Source organism: Carassius carassius, chromosome 29, assembly GCF_963082965.1.
Source record: "Carassius carassius chromosome 29, fCarCar2.1, whole genome shotgun sequence".
NCBI classification, from domain to species: Eukaryota; Metazoa; Chordata; class Actinopteri; order Cypriniformes; family Cyprinidae; genus Carassius; species Carassius carassius.
In genome coordinates, this window is record NC_081783.1 from 9,066,348 (window position 1) to 9,088,625 (window position 22,278).

General features: G+C 43.5%; 1 protein-coding gene across 2 annotated transcripts in view; it reads right to left on the reverse strand.

Moving 5' to 3' along the window:
- The window catches only part of pdgfc (platelet derived growth factor c), a 54,813-nt gene extending 44,808 nt beyond the window's left edge, over positions 1 to 10,005 (reverse strand). Inside the window, exons 1-2 of one of the 2 annotated variants that reach the window (XM_059515792.1) lie at positions 9,540 to 10,005; positions 9,373 to 9,439 (exon numbers count right to left, since the gene is read on the reverse strand). In XM_059515792.1, the coding sequence (XP_059371775.1) occupies positions 9,373 to 9,439; positions 9,540 to 9,542 (70 nt within the window). In that variant the 5' untranslated portion in view covers positions 9,543 to 10,005. Of the gene's footprint in view, positions 1 to 9,372 lie in introns of both variants that reach the window. The other variant, XM_059515791.1, reaches the window with a different exon arrangement.
- Positions 10,006 to 22,278: the final 12,273 nt, after the last annotated feature.

Genomic DNA, 22,278 nt, shown 5'->3' on the forward strand with positions numbered 1-22,278 from the left:
GAGTGAAGACTCGCCAGAGAGTTCTCTATGAACCTGGGGGCCATCACTTTACATGCCTGAAAGAGGCGCTCTCACCAACCAAGCCGAGGCGGGCCATCAGAACCTTGTTCTCATCCTAGACCCAGCCCCAGGCCTGGTGTAAGAAACGCCTGGGGAGTCGGGAAAAAGAGGAGAGGGCTAGGATAGTAACAGCCCTCCAGGAGATGATCCATCACTAACGCTGTGATCGTTTGTACTGGATCACCTCCCTCAGATCCTTCTTTTTCCTGCGGGAGTCACGCCTCCTCTGTGACCTGCTCCTACATGGAGGGGGTGCACGAGAGGCGACACTAGCTCTCTGGCCCTGTCTACGGCCCTCAGGTCGTGAAGGGCCAGGCTCTCCCGCCTGTCTGGGCTCGGATCCGGATCTCAGCGGTATACAGGTCTTAAACGCCGCTGAGCGCGCCTTCGCCTCCCTGAACTTTCCAACCACCGCCTCCACGGAGGTGCCAAAAAGTTCAGAGGGCGAAACCGGTGCATCAAGGAGAAAGGCCTTCTCTTTCTCCCCGATGCCAGCCAGGTTCAACCACAGATGCCTCTCCGTGGCCACCATTGCCGCCATCGATCGACCGATCGAAGCGGCAGTCTGTTTAGTGGCCCGGAGAGCAAGATCTGTGGTGCGGCGCAGCTCAGCCACCGCCTCAGGGGACAGCCCTGCCCCCTGGTCGAGATCCCCCAGCAGGTCGGCCTGGTACGCCTGCAACACCGCCATAGTGTGCAGGGCAGCACCGGCCTGACCCGCTGCCGTGTATGCTCTGCCATTCAAACGCGCTGTGGTCTTGAGCGGTTTGGATGGCAGGGCTGGAGCACTCAGTGTCGACGCCCGCCCAGACACGAGATGGTTCGCAAACGTCTCGTCAATGGGCGGCATCGACACATACCCATACTCGCCGATCCCCTCAACATCAGCGAAACTAGCCCGCTGATGTCGGTGGATCCGAGCAGAGTATGGGTTCTTCCATGCCCTCTCGATCTCAGTATGGAGATCAGGAAGAAATGGAAGGCTCGCCTGAGCTGGTGGTCTATGGCCGGGGAGAAATCGATCGTCCAGCCTGCCACGAACAACTTCTCCCCTAACGCGCCGCCATGGCAGTTGCAACCTGTCCGTGGCGCGTTCCATTACATCCAGCAGCTCAGCATACACGGGGCAGGGTGGCTGAGAGGGTTCAGGGTCCACCTGAATGACCTCCTCCTCATCCATCACCTGCCCGTCCTGAAGAGCATCTGTTGCAGGAACAGTAGGAGAAAAATCCTCTTCGTCATCCACCTGCAACTCACCCTCGTCATCCGCCGAATCATCTGAGAGGTTAACACCCCTCTCAAGACGATCGGCGAGATCCCTCTGGGAACCCCATGACGCGAGTCGCCGCTCTGCCTTAGCGCGAGCGGGACCTGAGCCACGAGGTACAGATGGTGAGCCCTCCTCACTCGAGAAGAAGGCTAGACGAGAGCAGAGCGTTTTCAAAGCAAAACGCTCACAGTTTGCACAGACAGCTCCCTCAAGAGCCGCCTGTGCATGCTCTTTGCCCAGACAGAGAACGCACAGTTCGTGTGAATCACCCGGCGTCAAATACCTTGGGCACGGATCCGCACACTTCCCGAATCTTTCAGCCTTCTCCGTGCGTTTCATTTTCTTTGCCGACTTTTCCAGCGATATCAAACAGACAGTCCCTGAAGACGAAAAGATGTTTGTCATGTTTGCAAGGCTCCCTTTTATACTTGCAGGTCGCACGTTAATCATTCACGTTAATGATTCACGGGCTGTCGCCGGTCATTATGATTGCCGTGATTTGATAGTGATTTCAGACACCTGTCACGCCTGAGGCGTTCCCCCCAAAGCGTCATTCTGACGTAGTGTAGAGTTCCCTTTCGAAAGGGAACATTACAGTCTACTGCCGCGAGAGGGCGCTCTATGTTTTCAGTGGTAGACTACAGGAGCACTGAGCAGCATTTTTTCACTTCTCCCCATTAATAGTCCCAAAAAAACCTTTCTAAAATGGTATACTACTGTAAAATTACATGTAATATCCAATACAGTTTTTCACCATATATAGTAGGGAAATTTACCGTTAACCTTTTAACCCTCTCAAGGCAGGCGTTGCTGATTTGCAACAGTTAAAAACTAAAAACCTTATTACTCCAGATACATATTTTATGTATCTGGAATACTAAAAACTTTACTAAAGTTTACTAAAGTTACTAAGTTACTAAAACTTAATTTGAGCCTGAGAGGGTTAACAGGTTTGCAATGTAGCATTTTTTACAGTCTTTAACGATTAAATTCATGGTGATTTTTTACAGTGGTACTTAATACAGTAGGCACTCATGGTATACAATTCTAACGATTCATTTATTATATATAAGCTTACATTTATATCTGCTTATCTACTTTTTTTATTGTATTTGGTTTTATTATTTTTTAATTGATTTATAAATGTTTTGCAAATTTTATATATATTTATTTTATTTTATAATACACTATCTACTTAAACACACATATCTACATGGGTTGATAGATACCAAGCAAGATAAGTGAGGATTAAAAAGGAGGGGGGCAGGTCCAAAATACCTCTCTGACAGCGAGTGCTGACATCTGCCAAGGTATGTAGACATGCCTTGAAGAGATAGGAACCAAGGTCAAGTCATCACATTTACCTGCTGCCAAAAGTCTAAGGCCTTTGGAATTCAGTTTTCTCTGAAAACAGGCAATATCCACAGACAGCTTATGGCTAAGAGTGTAGAATTATCTGTTCCGGCAGAGCACTAGGCCTCACAAACAGTTACAGGACATCCGCTTGTTTCAGCAGACAGGATTAAATAACCAGCAGGCCAAGTTTTGGTAGGAATGGCTCAACCAAGTCCAACTTAACCAGCATTGCCCACAAACCACTTTCACTATATACACTGTACAATATTAGAAGATAAAGGATTTTTTTCTGCACTAGTTCATGTGACAGTCTCTGAATTAAGTCTCTAGCAGATGTTGTTAAGTGTTGCCTGAGTGCATGACTCTGTTTATTAAAAAGCGCAGAAACATCGGTCTTCAAACTGTCTGTGGGTGACAGGTAGGATGAATAAAGAAAGGGAGCCCAAGAGTCAAAGTGAGGGATGAGCAAAAGCTTGAGGAAGTGTTGATGTCAGGGAGTGATTGACAGGCATTAATGATACAAGTTAAGCTGGATCTGAGGCTGCAATGTTCAGCTCCTCCAGTCTAGAGAAGTGCAGATAAACAATAGTCATGGTCAGTGTCCATGCTGGATCTTGTTTCTTTTAAGTGTTGTTTTTACACAGACAACTATTCAAAAGTTTTGGTTAGGTAAGGTTTTCTCTAGCCTGACTATGTCAGACTTGGTACTTCCGCTCAATTTCAGTTCGCTTCTGTACTCAGTCTGAGATAGCGAACTATCTCCCAGTTTTCATACGACTCCAAAACAGCCGGCCAATCAACGAACAGACGGTGGGCAGAGAGCTGTGACGTAAACGCTATGCACCGAATTTAGGATTGTAGTTTAGGTTAGGGAAATCGAAAATGGACACTGAGACACTGGATGCTATTCGCTCTGTTGTGGAGAATATTCCCAGCATTTGCCAACTGAATCCCGAACAAGAGGAGTGTTTGTTTCACATTTTGAATGTAGTTGAAGTTGTGGCCCTACTCCGGAGTCCCGACAGGTTTTGGGAAAAGTTACATTTATCAACCGTTACCGATCGTTAGCGAGAAACTGGGGAGGCCAAAGTCTGGCTAGGTGATAATTGTGATTGTGAACTGCCATGTTCACTCTGGTATTGTTTTCGCAGCATTCCTGTGTTTACAGTGGAAGTTCGAGGCGGCTGAGCCGGCGAATAACAAACGTCATAACCAAACGTTATGTGATTTGGCTTATGGGTAACCAATGATTTTAAACTTCAGACAAGCGCCCCCCCCCCCCTCCCATGAGAAAGAAAAGCATTTATTTGATGAAAAATACAATAAAAAAACAAACAGAATTTTATAATACGGTTTAATTTATTTACATGTAATACAGTTTAAAATATCCATTTTCTATTTTAATTTATTTATCCCTGTGATGGCAAAAGCATGTCACATGAAATCCTTCTAATCTGGTGCTGCTCAAAAAACATTTCTTTCTTTTTTAAATCAATGTTGAAAACAGTTGTGAATTTTTATTTATTTCTTTAGGATTATTTTATGAATAGAAAGTAAGAAAGAGTTTTAGCGTTTTAATGTAGAAGTCTTTACTGTCACTTTATATTAAAATAAAATGTTACTAGCCCCAATATTTTGTATGTTAGTGCACTTTCATACACATGCAGGAAAACGGAGCCGGAGCACCATAAATTTAATATACTTTTTGTGTAAATGTGTAAACTTTTTTTTTGAAGAAAAACAACTAGATTCAGATGAAAAAGAGAAAACCTATTTGCGTTTATACACATTTGACTGTAGCCAAACTCATATTCATATCATTTGTTGTCAGTGCAATTTGAGATTTACTGCTTTAGAAAGTCAAATCTGGGCTCAGCATTACAACTAGAATTGCTTGAGGCTATAGTTATTTCTGATCACTGCATAAATCATCAAAAATGAGAGGTAAGTAGACAGGAGGAAGCAGCTATGTAGCACAATTACATCTTTTAAGTCTGATTCCTATTTTTGGGTCTCGCAGTATAAGTATTGGGCTAAATCTCTTCTACTATTTGTGTGATTAGATAAATATTTACTATTATCTGTTAGATCACGGCAATTTAGCATCTGTCAAGCTAGGCCTGGTTCTAAGGTCAATGGAGGATAAGCGTCCCATTTCTCATCAGTGTAGATGATGGACACCACTACTGATGTCCTCCTAAAATGATCTTCAATGACCATTTCAGAGCACAAGCTATGGATTTCTTGACCTCATATTTAACTGAAACAAGAGGACATATCTTTCACAGGATTACGGGTATTAGGTAGATGACACGGGTGGTGCCAGGACAGCAGAAGAAAGGCCATGAAATTACAGGAGGGAAAAAAAAGCAAAACAAATCAAAGGCTATGACCCAGTTGTACAGAGGAACTCCATGGCCCTGCTGCTGATCCCTTTAAATTGGAGCTCTGTTTGGGTTAGGAATGTACACTCACTGTCCGTCACGACAAACATCAGACAGGCATTGACTTGCCAAATTAGTTGCACTGCCTTTAAAGTGTGGTGACAGCAAAAACATGGACACCGCAACCATGCAATCTTCTATCCCGGAAAGGTTACAAAAGAGACTTCCCTTTAAACAAACTGCATAGTATTGCATAAAAATATCTTCAACTTCCCAATGCTTTTTTCCTCCTTTAGTCTTAAAGTTCTCAAAAAAAAAAAAAAAAAAAAAAACAGCCCCCATTGAGCTTTTGAAAGTCGGGAATTGGCAGGGTACTGCTTGTCGATTGACAACTAACTTTAATGCCTACAGTATTACAGCCAGAAGAGCTTGGTGCAAAAGGACCGGGGTAAACTTTTACTTTAACAGGGAGTCATTTGTTTCAGGTGTGTGTGTGTGTGTGTGCCTGTGCTTGAGTTACTAGAAAGCTTGTTTTCTGTTTTATTGGACTACCGGGTATTGAAAATCCTTTTGGTTTAGGTTTGCCATTCGCTACCCACAGCGTATTCACAATTCACAATTGCAATATAAACTTGAAATGCTATGGAAACTACATAATACAACAGGCTGGTAATGTAGAGCTTTGCCAAGCAAGAGCACAGCCAGCTGCCACATAGTCTCAGAGTTCTGGGAACCACTTTCTTCTGAAGTCTTTACAGCAAAGGTAATACCTACAATATGTTGTTCTCTTTTGAGAAATGGATTGAGCAAGTGGCTTCAAATTTCAAATTCATTAATTTCCACAAGTCCAACAGAATCTATTTAAATGTGTATGTTCATACAATGCAAGTCAAAAAAACACTATACCTTTCATTTCATGTTTAAAAAGAGAGAGAGAAAAAACACATTTTCTATTACCACCACCACACAACATACATAAAGTCTTACAGGTTTGGAATAACATTGGGGAAGGGTTATTATAGTTAACTAAACCCATGCTGAAAAAAAAAAACGGTTACACTTTACAGTATGATTATACATTTAAGTATCTGGTAATACCAATTCACTAAATGTGCTTGCTATATAATTAGGGTTAGAATGAGGGTTTGTTTTGGGGTTTGTTGCATGTAATTATGCATAATTTATTGCTATTACTATTAGTAATTACATATGCATAACAAGGACATTGCAAAAAAGCATTACCAAAATGTATAAACTATTTTCACTCAGAAAATGATAGTAAAAAAATGAAATACACATATGTGTGTGCATTTCATTTTTTGGTTATCCATCCCTTTAGGCTGCATGATGTGCATGAAAGGCCATGATAAATGTACATGTTAATAACTAGATTTAAACTCCTAACTGCAGAGTGAAGTGTTGCTTGTGAGCATTCAAGCAATATGCTTTAATCATTACACACCCACCACTTAACTGATACGTGAGGCGCACTGCATTTCCCAGTTAGCTGGTGCACCACATTAACCCCATTCCTAACCGAGTAATCCAGTAATGCAGAGCCTCGCGAAGCATTCAGTCATTATTGAGGCTGACTCTCACACGTCTCTGTCTGAGATGTCAAAGGGGTTACAGCAGATTAATGGTGGATAATCTGGCACCATTAGAAAAATTGCAGCTGCTTTCTGAACCCATTCCACTGCTATAGAACTGGCATATGGATACAGCTAAAGATGGGAATGGTTAACAAACCATGGTGCAAGTATTTGTAGTTTTGCCATTAGGGTAGGACGCTGTTGCAACAAGGAATAAACAACTACTCACCAGTTCAGCATCTGGGTTCTGACTGACTCTCTTCTTGAATGTCACCTAGTAATTGCTGATAACATTAATCTAAATTTGATTTCAATAACATTGCTATAAATTTAAGATCTCTGATAGATGTTAATAATTTCACACTGAAGTGTAAAATAATGGCGGAAATTGTGCATAAGCTCATTCAGAGGTTAGAATACGAAAATAAATTTTAAGTGGAGCAGACAACCATTCAGGTTCTGTTCTCTTACTCAAAGCTCCTCATACTTGTATGGTAATAACTATATGGCTGTTAACTTAATTTTTACGTACAGCTGATCATTCAAACATGACACACAAAAAATTTACATATTTAATCATGTTCTCTGACCTGACAAACCACATTTACCAAGATCAGGCAGCATAGAATGAGCAATGGGTTGTTCATATTGAAGGAGCCTTGATACATTTTTTAACTTAGCATTCCGTCTATAAAAAAAACAACAAAAAAAACATAACATAAGCCTACAATCTATATAGGTTTCTAAAGCAAATTTTTGTAATTTCTATTTAACGATCCACTTATTTACCATTATAATGTACTGTCTTTGCATATGGTTTATGGAAAACATTGATATAATACTAATTTGCAGTTTAATCAACTTTCACATTAACATCTTTCATCAACTACATCCTCCTCACATCAAGAATTTGTATGAAAACCACTGAACCAAAAGAACAATTTTTTTTTTAAAGCATTTATGAGACGACTGAACAGCTCCATGAACTGTGGGCTGGCAAACTCTCTACTGGGGTTAACCTGAGAAAGTTGGTTGAGTAGCTTTTTAACTTGACCTTAACTTCACACTGAAGCTGCGAAATAAAACCAGCCTCAGATCAGCGGTGAAGAACTGCCTCAATCAACACCAACCAGAGATGGCTGCGACAGAGCATCTACTGTTATGGCAATTAAAGAGAGCCAGAGAACAAAACTCTCCGTTCAGAGACCCTTGGCAGAGCATACTACCAATTCACCTCCATTCTTAAGTCATTGGGGAATAAAGGTGGCGTTACAGCCAAAAACCTCTATCAAATAGCAATCATCAAGGTCTTCCTTGGCTCACAACTCTGACCTGAGAGGACTAGATACAGTATGTGCTGCATTAGACCTACCAAATCAATTAAGCCTGCCTTTATTAGACAAAAAAGTTAGGATTTTACAGTCCCAAGTTATACAGAAGTTACTTTTCAAATATATACACATGGAACTAGAAGGATTTCATGTTTATATGTTTCCCAAAGAAAACCCCAATGTATATATTTTTTTTCTTTTTTTTCATATAAACATTGCTTTCCAGTAGACATGTTCTGCATGTTCCACAGTTTAGAGAAAGAATGATAATACAATGAAAGCTCTGATAGTGGGCCCAGAGAAGCAAGATGTTTCCACTCTGCTTCACCCCTGACACAGTAAGGGGCCCTCCCTAGCCTAAGTCAACACAAGTAGTAGTTTACATTTTGTTAATGGTGCGCAATGGGTGACAGTTTGCATGTCCCCACCAACGCCTGCTTTACAACACTGAGCTTATAGTTTCAGAATAAAATTAAATGCAAACGTTTGCTTTTTTTTAATCATTATGATTTAAATTTTTCATGTTCACCTGTGAGTTTTGGTGGGATTCAGAGGAAAGAAAATTACTTTGCCCCAGGGCACCCCACGCTGCATGAATGGAGTCTTTCTGCGATCAGAGAGAAATCCCTCCCCAGGGGACACCGTTAACCAGAGATTTTTTTCCTCTTAAAAAGAGAAATACACATAGAGATGTGCGTTTCATGCACATGAAAGCCAAAGGTAACTTCAAGTTCTATTAAGCATAATGCTGTGTGAACCTCTTAAATTGTAGCCATTTATGGCAAGCTGTTTAAACATTTATTCTTTTTAATTCAGTTTCTGTGATTTATTCTATTAGTTACTATTCCTTAAATTCATATGTACAACAATAACCAATGGAATATTTGTTATATCACCAATTATGTATTATATACTAGTGCTGTTAGTTTTTTCAACAGAGACTAGCATTCAGTCAAGTAGTCAATTGAATGGTAATAGACTACTTAAAATCTTATCAGATTTTAGTATTTCTTCCTTTGCTATTAGTATCTATGGTAACAAATGAAATTTTTCTATGGGGACACGTGGGTTAGACAATTTATCACTCACATGTATTCTAATTGACACTGGATTAGTTTTACTACTTCATCTTTAGTACTTGCAACAATCCCAATATTTGCTAGTATATATTCCAGCTTTACTACTTACATCGTAGGAACTTATATAATAAATATGAGAGATACACATGAAGTGATTTTTTTTTTGTATGTTTTAAAGAATAAATGTTAAAAAGGCTTGCCATTGCACAGGTAAACTCAATGCATTTAGTTGTAAAGCATCATCAGAAGTCCCACACAAGCCAAGAAAAGAAAAAGAAAATCGTGACTCTTTGAACTTACGATTCTGCTGTTTCGTGCTGGCGTGGTGAATCTTACTGATGTGACTCGATTCCGCCTCCGACCCATGCTGATGAAGAGACGATATAAGAATCAAGAGAAGCAAAGGAATCATTTGGATAAATGGTGGCTGTCGGTGCTTATAGGCACTTATATGTTGTTTCTATCACCATGCAGAAATATTGTTCGTGAGACGCGTATCCAACTTTGGACACAGGCACGCGTAAAGTAAAGTCCACATAATCCTGATCGGCCAGAGTTTCTACTGCGAAAACTTCTGTGCGGAAAGTTTCCAGTTGAGCATCTGCACAAAGTTAATAATTGCTCTTAACTTAGTGAGCGCACACCTGTTCGCCTAAAAACGAGAGTTTAAGAGGACATTTTGCCCTTGCAAACACAGATAGTCCATTCGAGTAACGCGTCGACTCTGGGTAAAATGGCACTTTGCAGCGTTGCTTGTCCAACTTTCTGAAGGAAATTTGTGTCTTGAGGAGGCTCCGAGTGTTTGGCGAGCGCAGACGGCCGACTGGCGACACAACAGGTGCTGCACATAAAGTAAAAGTTCCCCTTGGAGGAAACTCCCCGGAGAGGCGGGGACCATTCACAAGCTGCTGCTGGTGCTGCCGCTACAGTCACTTGGAGTGAGAGACTATATTTCTCACATTTCCACTGCCACACAAGTATATAGCCTATGTGTGTGCGTATGTGTGTGTGAGTGAGTGTGTGTGAGAGAGAGAAATGAGAGTGAGCATATGTTTATGGGTCAATAACGTGACGCTGGATTTGTCAGTTAATCGATAAAGTTATTTAAAATAACATTAACAATGCAATTAGTCAAAAAATATATACTTCTGTGATTTTTTTTTTCTTAATTTAAATTAATTTGTAGAATGTTTATGGTGCTTGTAGTCAACATTTTCTGCAGTACAGTATTGTGCTGGCTATAAGACCTTGGGGGAAATGTATATATATATATATATGCGAAAACTATATAAAAATATATATAACTGCCTTTCAAGGCATCTGTACTTCGTCATTCTCATTTACATCCATCATGTTTTCTAGTTCCGAACCAAATCCTCCTCTTATATATCAGTCAGCAATTTGAGTGTGCATAGGTCCACACTTTGGAAATCTATTGGAAATAGTATATACTAGGGAACCTTTGGCATACAGGTGCATCTCAATAAATTAGAATGTCATGGAAAAGTTAATTTATTTCATTAATTCAACTCAAATTGTGAAACTCGTGTATTAAATAAATTAAATGCACACAGAGTGAAGTAGCTGAAGTCTTTGGTTCTTTTAATCGTGATGATTTTGGCTCACATTTAACAAAAACCCACCAATTCACTATCTCAACAAATTAAAATAATTCATAAGACCAATATATATTAAATAAAGAAATAGTGAATTGTTGGCCTTCTGGAAAGTATATTCATTTACTGTACATGAACTCAATATTTGGTAGGGGCTCCTTTTGCTTTTGCTCCAAAAGTTATTGGTAAACGGGTGCAGTGACTTTGGTTTTCAAAAAACACAATGGACCAACACCAGCAGATGACATTGCACCCCAAATCATCACAGACTGTGGAAATTTAACACTGTACTTTAAGCAACTTGTGCTTTGAGCTTCTCCACCCTTCCTCCAGACTCAAAATACAAAACTTAAATACAAAACTTGCTCTCATCTGAAAAGAGGACTTTGGACCACTGGGCAACAGTCCAGTTTTTCTTCTCCTTAGCCCAGGTAAGACGCCTCTGATGTTGTCTGTGTTTCAGGAGTGGCTTAACAAGTGGAATACGACAGCTGTAGCCAAATTCCTTGACACGTCTGTATGCCTTGACCCCAGCCTCAGTCCATTCCTTATGAGGTTCACTCAAATTCTTGAATCGATTTTGCTTGACAATCCTCATAAGGCTCAGTTGTTTGTGAATCTTTTCTTCCACACTTTTCCTTCCACTCAACTTTCTGTTAACATGCTTGGATACAGCACTCTGTGAACATCCAGCTTCTTTGGCAATGAATGTTTGTGGCTTACCCTCTGTCACGATCGGCGTTACAGGAAACACAGGAGAGGGAACCAATTGCAGGTAAGTCATTTATTTAAAGGGTAATCCAAAGGGGTAAACAGTCCAGGCAGGGTCAAAACCAGAATATCCAAATCCAACATAAACAAGACACGAAGACACGAAGACAAGGTAAGGTAAGGCAAGGCAAGGCAAGGCAAGAAGCGACGGACATGAATAATCATAGGACATTAAACAAGGACTCCGTAACACAGACTCAGACAGACCGGGTATAAATACACAGAAGGATAATGAGGGAACAGGAGACAGGTGGGGAACAATCAATTACTCAACAAAGAGGAAGGTGACCAAATAAGGGAACAGGAAGTGATAAGGTGACAGAAACCGTGGGAAAGGAGGACACCTAGTGGAAACCCAGGGAACACAACCCAGACACTGTGACAGTACCCCCCCTCTACGGAGCGGCTCCCAGACGCTCCACGACAGACACAAAACAGAGATCAGGAGGGAGGCGGACAGGTGGAGGCTCAGGGGGAGGGACGGAGGGCCAGAAAAGAAAAACATGGGGAACAGGCACCAGAATTGAAAACACAAAACAGGGAGACCAGGAGGGAGGAGGACCGGAGGAGGTTCAGGGGGAGGGACGGAGGGCCAGACTAACAGAAAGGAACAGGGACAGGAGTGAACACAAAAAAAGCAAAAACAACAACATGAAGCCCCCCAGGGCGGGGCAGAAGACCACCACATCCTTGTGGTCGACGCCAGAGTCCTCCAGGGCGGAGCGGAAGACCACCACGTCCTTGTGGTCAAAACCAGAGTCCTCAAGGGCGGGGCAGAAGACCACCACAACCGTGTAGTCAGGGCGAGAGCCCCCAGGGCGGAACAGAAAACCACCACAGCCATGTGGTCAGGACGAGAAGCCCCCAAGGCGGAGCAGAAGACCACCACAGCCGTGTGGTCAGGATGGAAGCCCCCCAGGGCGGAGCCGAAGACCACCACGTCCTTGTGGACGTAGTCAGAGTCCTCCAGGATGGAGCGGAAGACCCCCACAACCGTGTGGTCAGGGCGGAAGGCCCCCAGGGTGGAGCAGAAGACCACCACAGCCATGTGGTCAGGACCAGAGCCCCCCAAGGCGGAGCAGACCTCCGTGCGGCTGGACCAACGGGACGACGAAACTCTGGTAATCCCCTGGTGTCCCTACTGGATTCCAGAAGATTGGTGCTGGCCTGACCCTGCTCATGAAGATCATTGGTGACTTGTATTTGCTCACGAAGATCAATGGTGACTTGCCTTTGTTCATGAAGATCACCGGTGACTTGACTCAGTCCTTGAAGATCACCGGTGACTTGACTCAGTCCTTGAAGATCACCGGTGGCCAGCCTAGTCTCTGGAGGATCAGCGGTGGCCAGCCTAGTCTCTGGAGGATCAGCGGTGACTAGCCCTGACTCTGGAGGATCAGCGGTGACTAGCCCTGACTCTGGAGGATCAGCGGTGACTAGCCCTGACTCTGGAGGATCAGCGGTGACTAGCCCTGACTCTGGAGAGTTCACTGGCACCTGACTCGACTCTGGAGAGTTCACTGGCACCTGACTCGACTCTGGAGAGTTCACTGGCACCTGACTCGACTCCGGAGGGTCAACTGGAACTTGACTAGACTCCGGAGGGTCAACTGGAACCTGACTCGACTCCGGAGGGTCAACTGGAACCTGACTCGACTCCGGAGGGTCAACTGAGACTCTCATCCTGTGCGGCGCTGGACCGGTGGCCAATCTGGGCATTGGCGCTGGGTTAGCGGCCATCTTGTGCAGTGGCACTGGACTGACGGCCATCTTGTGCTGTGGCGCTAGGCTGACGGCCATCTTGGGCTGTGGCGCTGAACCGGTGGCCAATTTGGGCATTGGTGCTGGGCTGGCGGCCATCTTGGGCTGTGGCGCTGGAACGGTGGCCAATTTGGGCATTGGCGATGGGTTAGCGGCCATCTTGTGCTGTGGCGCTTGGCTGGTTGTCATCCTGGGCAGTGGTGCTGGGCTGACGACCACCCCGCCGGAAGAGACAGAAGTGGCTGGGGCATCTCACCGAAGCCGATGCTGCAGGTAGCGCACAAATTCCCAGAATTCCAGTGTCTCTAACCGCGCCATCTCCTCCTGAGACACTGGATCATCCAGCCCGCCATTGAAATAGTCCTTGAGGCCGCATCGTTGTAGCCCATGCCCTCGGCCAGGGACCAGAACACCTGAGCCAGTGCACCCACTTCATTGCCCTCTTGGCAGAGGGCGATCAACCGAAGGTACTTGGTTCGCCACTCCGCCATCTTGGCTGGGGAACGGAAAAATGACATAACTCTGGTTCCTACTGTGACGGAGTCCTTCTGTCACGATCGGCGTTACAGGAAACACAGGAGAGGGAACCAATTGCAGGTAAGTCATTTATTTAAAGGGTAATCCAAAGGGGTAAACAGTCCAGGCAGGGTCAAAACCAGAATATCCAAATCCAACATAAACAAGACACGAAGACAAGGTAAGGTAAGGTAAGGTAAGGTAAGGTAAGGCAAGGCAAGGCAAGAAGCGACGGACATGAATAATCATAGGACATTAAACAAGGACTCCATAACACAGACTCAGACAGACCGGGTATAAATACAAAGAAGGATAATGAGGGAACAGGAGACAGTCAATTACTCAACAAAGAGGAAGGTGACCAAATAAGGGAACAGGAAGTGATAAGGTTACAGAAACCGTGGGAAAGGAGGACACCTAGTGGAAACCCAGGGAACACAACCCAGACACTGTGACACCCTCCTTGTGAAGGGTGTCAATGATTGTCTTCTGGATAACTGTCAGATCAGTAGTCTTCCCCCATGATTGCGTAGCCTAGTGGACCAAACTGAGAGATTATTTTGAAGGCCCAGGAAACCTTTGCAGGTGTTTGAGTTGATCAGCTGATTGGCATGTCACCATATTCTAATTTGTTGAGATATTGAATTGGTGGGTTTTTGTTAAATGTGAACCAAAATCATCACAATTAAAAGGACCAAAGACTTCAACACTGAATTTATTTAATACACAAGTTTTACAATTTGAGTTGAATTACTGAAATAAATCAACTTTTCCACGAGGTTCTAATTTATTGAGATGTACCTGTACACTATTCAACATGCTATGCTTTTGGTCTAATCTCACATACTGTAGAAATGATTATGGATAATCTGGACATTGGTAGCATCATCTGCAGCCTACTTCCCTATGTTTGAAAACCTGGGAGCAGGGGCGTAGATTATGCGGGGGACGTGCCCCCCCCCCCCACACTTTTAGTATCACGGAAATTCGTCCCCCGCACTTTTTCGGGCAATTGTGTTCATATAGAGGTTTTCAAGAGCTGGTGTGAATATATATCAGTGTTGGAGGTAACCCATTACAAGTAACGCAAGTTACATAATCAGATTACTTTTTTCAAGTAACTAGTAAAGTAACACACTACTTTTTAATCTAAGAGAAAATATCTGAGTTACTTTTTCAAAAAAGTAACGTGAGTTACTTTGTTTTCCCATTTATTGACTGACAAGTCTCCTGTGCCCATATTGGAAGAAATCGGAAGTACAGAGGCGTTGTGTGCACTATGTGAACATGATGTTACTGTAGTTCTAAACTAAATGTGAATTTGCATTAATTCATCCCACTCACAAAAAAAAAACAGATTTAGTATTCAGCAAAATGAATTAAAACAGTGAAGTACAAACTCAGGATATGACACAAACCTGCAATAATTAAATATGTTAAATAACACAAATGTATCTAATCCCATTGTATTAACTAATGTCTTTTCTGCTGACCTTTGATGATCCAGTTCAACCATACTAATAAGCAAAAATTACTTTGGATAAACTAACAATTGTTAAGCTCAGGTTTATTCATTACACTTTTTGGTGTGAAAGAGCTTTTACATTATCTATTAATAAAACTTATTATATTAAATACAATCAAGCCCTGCTCATATTTAAAAAGTAACGTAAAAGTAACACAAAGTAATGTAACGCATTACTTTTCGTAAAAAGTAACAAAGTAGCGTAATTAGTTACTTTTTTTAGGGAGTAATGCAATATTGTAATGCATTACTTTTAAAAGTAACTTTCCCAAACACTGATAAATATAGATTTAAACTCAAAGAGATAGGATAGTCTGCGCATGACCTGATGTTTTTTTCGGACGAAAGGCTTAATGAACATCATGGAGCGCTAAACTCTCCTACAGTGTGTGTGTGTGTGCGTGTGCGTGTGTGTGTGTGTGCGTTTCATTCATACTCGAAGCCGGAGGGCGCTCTCGCGCAGAAAGTCATAACAGGAAATTCCTAATATGGGCAAAAGCGTCCAGCTATCGCTGTATGAAAACAGTTGTTTTCGGTTCCCTTTCATAGGTCACTTCGATGTTGCGGTGACGTCACCACGTATGGGAACACCTTCGGTGTGACGAATGTCTGAAGCCCTATACCATCCCGCCAATCTTATTGGCCAAATAGCGCGTGGCACCGCCCAGCATGCGTAAGCATATATATACCTGGTGCCGTGCGCCATTTACCTCAGATTTCATTCCTTCAGTACGAAGCGAATCTTCTGTGCCCTATTATCTCGCGTTCTCAGCGATCTTCTACGAGCAGTATACTCCTCTCCGCGGACGCGATGAGTCAACGAAAGGTAGGAGCCGTATGATGGGTTATCACGAGGAGGCACTTATGAGAGGTTCGTTGCAGCCTCTCTACAGGTTCTCTCCTTGATAGCCTATGGCTACAGTAAAATATGCATACACTTCCCCTGTGCACTAACGCCAATAGGAAGTATCCGCGCTCTGGAGTGTATTTCTTAAGTCGCCACGCGTCTAACCCCCACCGTTTTGCTTCTGCGGTCGCCGAGGCCCCGCACGAGGTGTTGGTTAGGGGCGATATGTGCGGCTTGACTATGAATACAGTGATGCACTGGAGTTCCATGTGCTCGCTCTCCCCCACTCGAGCGCGTTAATCAACAGTTTTGCTCTTCAAATGGTGGATTACGGCTCACACAGCCGCCGCATTTTCGCTAGCGGCGTGGCCCAATGTTTATCTTGTTGGATTAAATCCTGCCGTGGATACGCTTCAGGATTATACACAACGAAACGCAGCGAGTTTGATGCATGCGTTTCCTTCATGTTCTCTAACATTTGACTGTCTCGCAGCAAAGGCTCCTCGAGCGTCATTTAACTGAGCTATCATTCGCGCGCCCCCTCAGACACTCTGCACAATCCAGCCTTCAGAGTTTGAGGGACGGCGCGGAGGCTGGCAAAGATGGCCAGTGTATGACGGCTCGCACAGCTGCCGCGTTCTTGCTAGCAGCGTGGCCCAATGTTTATCTTGTTGGATTAAATCCTGCCGTGGATACGCTTCAGGATTATACACAACGAAACGCAGCGAGTTTGATGCATGCGTTTTCCTTCATTTTCTCTAACATTGACTGTCTCGCAGCAAAGGCACCTCGAGCGTCATTGAACTGAGCTCTCATTCGCACGCCCCCTCAGACACTCTGCACAATCCAGCCTTCAGAGTTTGAGGGACGGCGCGGAGGCTGGCAAAGATGGCCAGTGTATGACGGCTCACACAGCTGCCGCGTTCTCGCTAGCAGCGTGGCCCAATGTTTATCTTGTTGGATTAAATCCTGCCGTGGATACGCTTCAGGATTATACACAACGAAACGCAGCGAGTTTGACGCATGCGTTTTCCTTAATGCTTGCCAGGGACTGTGCCCTCCACCAGAGAGTGCTGTTGGATTGCTATGCACATCTAACCCTCTCACTGCAGTCCCCACATTCTACATTGTTTGCCTCGCAGCAAACGGTGCTTCGAGCAGCATTGGATTGAGCTGTAATGCCAAACGTTCCCTCAGACACTCTGCGCAATCCAGCTTTCAGAATTCGAGGGGCGATTCAAGGGTCCTGCACCGACGACCCATTTATGACGGCTCGCACAGCCGCCGTTTTTCGCTAGGGGCAAAGCCCGATGTTCAATCTGTTGGCCTAATTCCTGCCGTGGACACGTTTCAGGATTATACACAACGAGACGCAACGGCTCTTATACATACACTTCCCCTGTGCACGAACGCCACGAGCTTTTCGTGCCCGGATATTTTAACATGTATGACAGCGTTGCAGGAAGCAGAAATTTTGAGACCGCTAGTATGGTCTAGGCCGTGTGTGAATGCTTGCCCGACATTTCTCTATGGGTGTTACGCACGATTTGTCATGGATACACCATTCAGTTTCCATAAGGCCCGCCTCCTTTCCGCAGAATTCTTTCCACGGTGGCGAAGCCGATGGAAATAGCGGTGCTGCGACAGGAGATGTCAACTCTGCTGATCAAAGGGGCTATAGAGGAAGTACACCCCTCTCAGATGGAGGCGGGGTTTTTTACAGCCGTCATTTTGTGGTAAAAAAGAAAAAAAAAAAAAACCACTGACGGATTACGACCCATTCTGGATTTACACCATCTGAATCTTGCACTCAGGAAGTTCCTCAGATTCGCTTTAGAGAGCAAAGCGTATCAGTATTTCTCAAAGTGCATGGATGGATCTCTGGCCCCGTTGCGGCCCCAGGGCGTTCGTGTTTGAACTATTTTAGGCGATTAGCTGGTGTTTAGCGCAATCGCAGACTCAAGCACACTCTCATGGGGATCTTGTGTTGAATCATTTAACAGCCTGGGCTTACGTATGGAATGTTTCACCCCGTTGTCTCCGCATCGGACGATTCCGGTGACACGGCGATGTGTGATGTCCCTAAAAATATGTATGTCAACCGAATTCTCCTGACTGAATTCTCCTGACCGGAGTCCGGCTGGGGATTTGCGCTTCTCGAGAGACTGTCACAACGGATGCGTCTTTGACCGACTGGGGAGCTGTTTGTCAAGGGAGTTAAACAGGTACAGGCACATAAACAGGTTGAAATTACTGGCTGTTTTTCTGGCTCTCCAGTATTTCTCGAATCTGCTGATCGGCCGTCATGTGCTGCTCAGATCAGACAACACAGCGGTTGCGTCATACCTGAATCATCAGAAAGGATTATTCTCTCGCCCCCTGTGCAGGCTGGCGAAACATGTTCTTTGTTTTCAGAACTAAATTCTATCGATCCGAGCTGTTCATGTCCCCGGACGTTGGACTTTGGAGCGAATTTGCTATCCAGGCAGACTCTGGAGCAAGCGGAGTGGGGATTGCACCCCCAAACGGTGAGTCTCCTATGGCAGATTTTCGGGGAAGAGAAGTGGAATTGTTTGCGTCAAACACGACTACGCATTACCCGCTTTGGTTCTCCCTATGCCCTCCAGCACCCCTGGGCTTGGATGCATTAGCCCACAACTGGCCCAGGACCAGTTTGTATGCATTTTCCCCCAATCTGTCTGATTTCGGCGGTATTATGCAGAATACGGGTGGACAGGGTGGAACAGCTGCTGCTGGTGGCTCCGCGGTGGCACACACACAGCCGTGGTTTGTGGATCTGATCAATCTGTTAGCGGGCTCTCCATGGGAGATTCCCCTCAGACAGGATTTATTATCACAAGCACAGGGACTGATTTGGCACCCGAGGCCAGATCTATGGAATCTGTGGGCGTGGCCTCTGAGCGGAGTGGGTTCATATGTCCCGGTCTTTCTGCTGAAACTACCGAGACTATACTGAATTCTAGAGCAGCTTCTACGAGACGCTTATATGCTTTCAAGTGGAGACTGTTTACGGCCTGGTGTGAAACTCATAATATGGATCCAGTTTACTGCCCAGTGGCGTCAGTACTGGAGTTCCTTCAGGAACGTTTTTCGGATGGAGTGACACCAGCTACCCTAAGGTTTACGTGGCAGCCATTCAGCTTACCACGAATATATAAATGGTGCCTCAGTGGGCCGTCATCCACTGTTTCTCGTTCATACAGGGTGCGCGACGGCTGAGGCCTTTCCGCCCCGTGCGGGTCCCTTCATGGGTTTTTCCATTGTGTTGCATGGTTTATCAGGGCATCTGTTTGAGCCCTTGGAATTGTTCCGGATAAATCCTGACTTTTATAGCACAGACTCTGTGGAAGTGTTGTTGTGACCAAGGCCTAATTATGTCCCTAGGTCGCATCTATCCCTTTCGCTTTCAGCAGGTGGTCCTGGAGGCTTTTTCTCCTGCTGCGGCGGAGTCTGGGGATCTAAGTCTTTGCCCTGTGAGAGCGTTAAAGACTTATGTGGATCGTACTGCCCCATGGCGTGAGTCCGACCAGCTGTTTGTCTGTTTTGGACATAAGAATAAGGCCATGCAGTTACGAAACAGCGCATGTCCCATTGGCTGGTGCAGGCTATTTCCTTGGCCTATGAGGCGCGCGGGCTCGCTTGGCCCTTAGGAGGAAAAAGTTAATTCCACGAGAGCAGTGGCTTCTTCTCAAGCCTTTCTCAGTGGATCTTCTATGGATGATATCTGTGCTGCGGCAGGCTGGTCCTCACCGAGCACTTTCATCAGGTCTTACAGTCTGGATGTGAGGATGGCTCCTGGCTCCCGGGTTCTCTCCGCTTGACAGAGATGCTTCCTTGGATCCAAGCTATCAGGTACGTCAGGCGTGATGGTATAGCGTTCCCATACGTGGTGACGTCACCGCAGCATCGAAGTGACCTATGAAAGGGAACATCTCGGTTACGTATGTAACCTTGGTTCCCTGAATAGGGAACGAGATGCTGCGGTTCTGGCCGTGCCGTACCTTGATAGCTTTCTTCTTCGTCATGAAATCTGAGGTAAATGGCGCGCGGCACCAGGTATATATATGCTTACGCATGCTGGGCGGTGCCACGCGCTATTTGGCCAATAAGATTGGCGGGATGGTATAGGGCTTCAGACATTCGTCACACCGAAGGTGTTCCCATACGTGGTGACGTCACCGCAGCATCTCGTTCCCTATTCAGGGAACCAAGGTTACATACGTAACCAAGATGTTTTCTCCAGCAAAAAATTCTCCAGCAGGTAATAAATAGAGTATAAGAACAATGCAGTGCTAATTGACATAGATTTATTACAGTATATAAACTATTCTGCCTTATTATGTGATAAAAAGTGTTTGTAGTATATAAACAAATCATTATTATTTGTTATTGTCCAGCAGTTATAGATTTCTAAGCCAAAAAAAAAGAAAAAAAGAAAAGAAAATCTAAAAATGAGAGAAAATTAGTTGCCTTTAGTATCCACTACCAGTCAAAAGTTTTTGAACATTAAGCTTGTTAATGTTTTTTAATTATCTTCTGTTCTCCAAGCCTGCATTTATTTGATCCAAGTACTGCAAATCAGTGAAATTTAAAAAAATATTTACTAGCCTATTTAAAATAGCTGTTTTATATTTGAATATATTTCAAAATGTAATTTATTGAGATTTCAAAGCTGAATTTTTTTTTGCATCATTACTCCAGTCACACGTTCCTTCAGAAATAATTCTTATATAATGATTTGCTGCTAAAAAAAAAGAAGAAAAAAAAAACTCTTATTATGATAATGTTGAAAACAGCGGAGTAGAATTTTTTTTTAGGTTTCTTTGATGAATAGACAGTTCAGAAGAGCAGCATATATCTGAAATAGAAATCTCTTGTAAAATTATGTCTTTATCATCACTTTTGATCAATTTAAAGAATCCTTGCTAAATAAAAGTATTAATTTTTAATTAAAAAAAAAAATTATATATATATATATACTTACTAAGCTTGTGTGTGTGTGTGTGTTTGTGTGTGTGATTTCTGTCCCCCTCACTTCTGGCTACGCCCCTGCCTTGGAGACCACTGGTGCTGGAGATGAGGGAAAAAAAGAAAAGAAAAAGGGAAAAACTCCACAGATTTGCATTGCAGATCAAAATAGATTTGCACTTTATTTTTATATATTCTTCTGAAAATATATTCTGATGATAGTTTCTGCCAAGTACCATAGTTAGACATTGCTACAGCTATAGAATTAATCTTTTGGAATCTCCTTTTTCTTGTTGTTTTTAGTGGTAAGAATAAATATGAGAATTCAGAGAAAATATCATTTTTAGGAACTTAAAGTTTTAGATAGCATGGGCAGCTTGCCATCTTTTGTCATTATTGTAAGTTTAACACTGCCTCTGCAAATGGTCTTGAAGATGCTAAAGGCTTCCTGAATGGGTGTGACCATTTGGAATAAGGCCTAACACTATTATTATCACAAGTTGTGGCCTGTGTCGGTTCTTATGTCTAAATCTTTTCATCGTTTTGTTTGGCATTTCATCATTGTGAAGTCAGAACAATGCCTAAAGCATCTTAAGGGAACTGCTAAAGACCTCTTAATTTGTCAAATCAAAGCTGCAGACAGTGCACTTACTCCCCTTGTGTAAGTTATTTCCTTCTCCTTGCTCAAAGCATCAACCCATGAAGGTCTTTTCATGTGGTTAATCTCATCTCTCAGTTGTCAACGTGTTCCTTACGTGCCTGTTAGGTGTAGATTTCTATGGCAGACTAAACAATCAGAGAAGGGCACACATTGAAGTGATTCTCCCAGACAAATGATGCAATGGCAAAGCAATTCACTTTCAGCCCCAGACCACTACAGAAGGGGGAAAAAATCTGAGATCAGAAGCATGTGGAAGCTTAAGATCTCATTCTGATATGATCCAATTTTGAAGTTTGTTGTTTTATTGTTGCATTGTGTGCAACATGGACAGAAATATACAGTATATGTACAGTACATATATATGTGTAATTTTGGGAGTGTGGAGGATATATTTGGTCTTTTTTGACAAATGATTTTGACAGTCAGAGCAGGAGTAGGTTTTTAAAGAAAACATTGTAATGTAAAAACAAAACATACCTAATACTTTATTTTAGCTATTTTTTTGGTTTTTAGAAGTTTG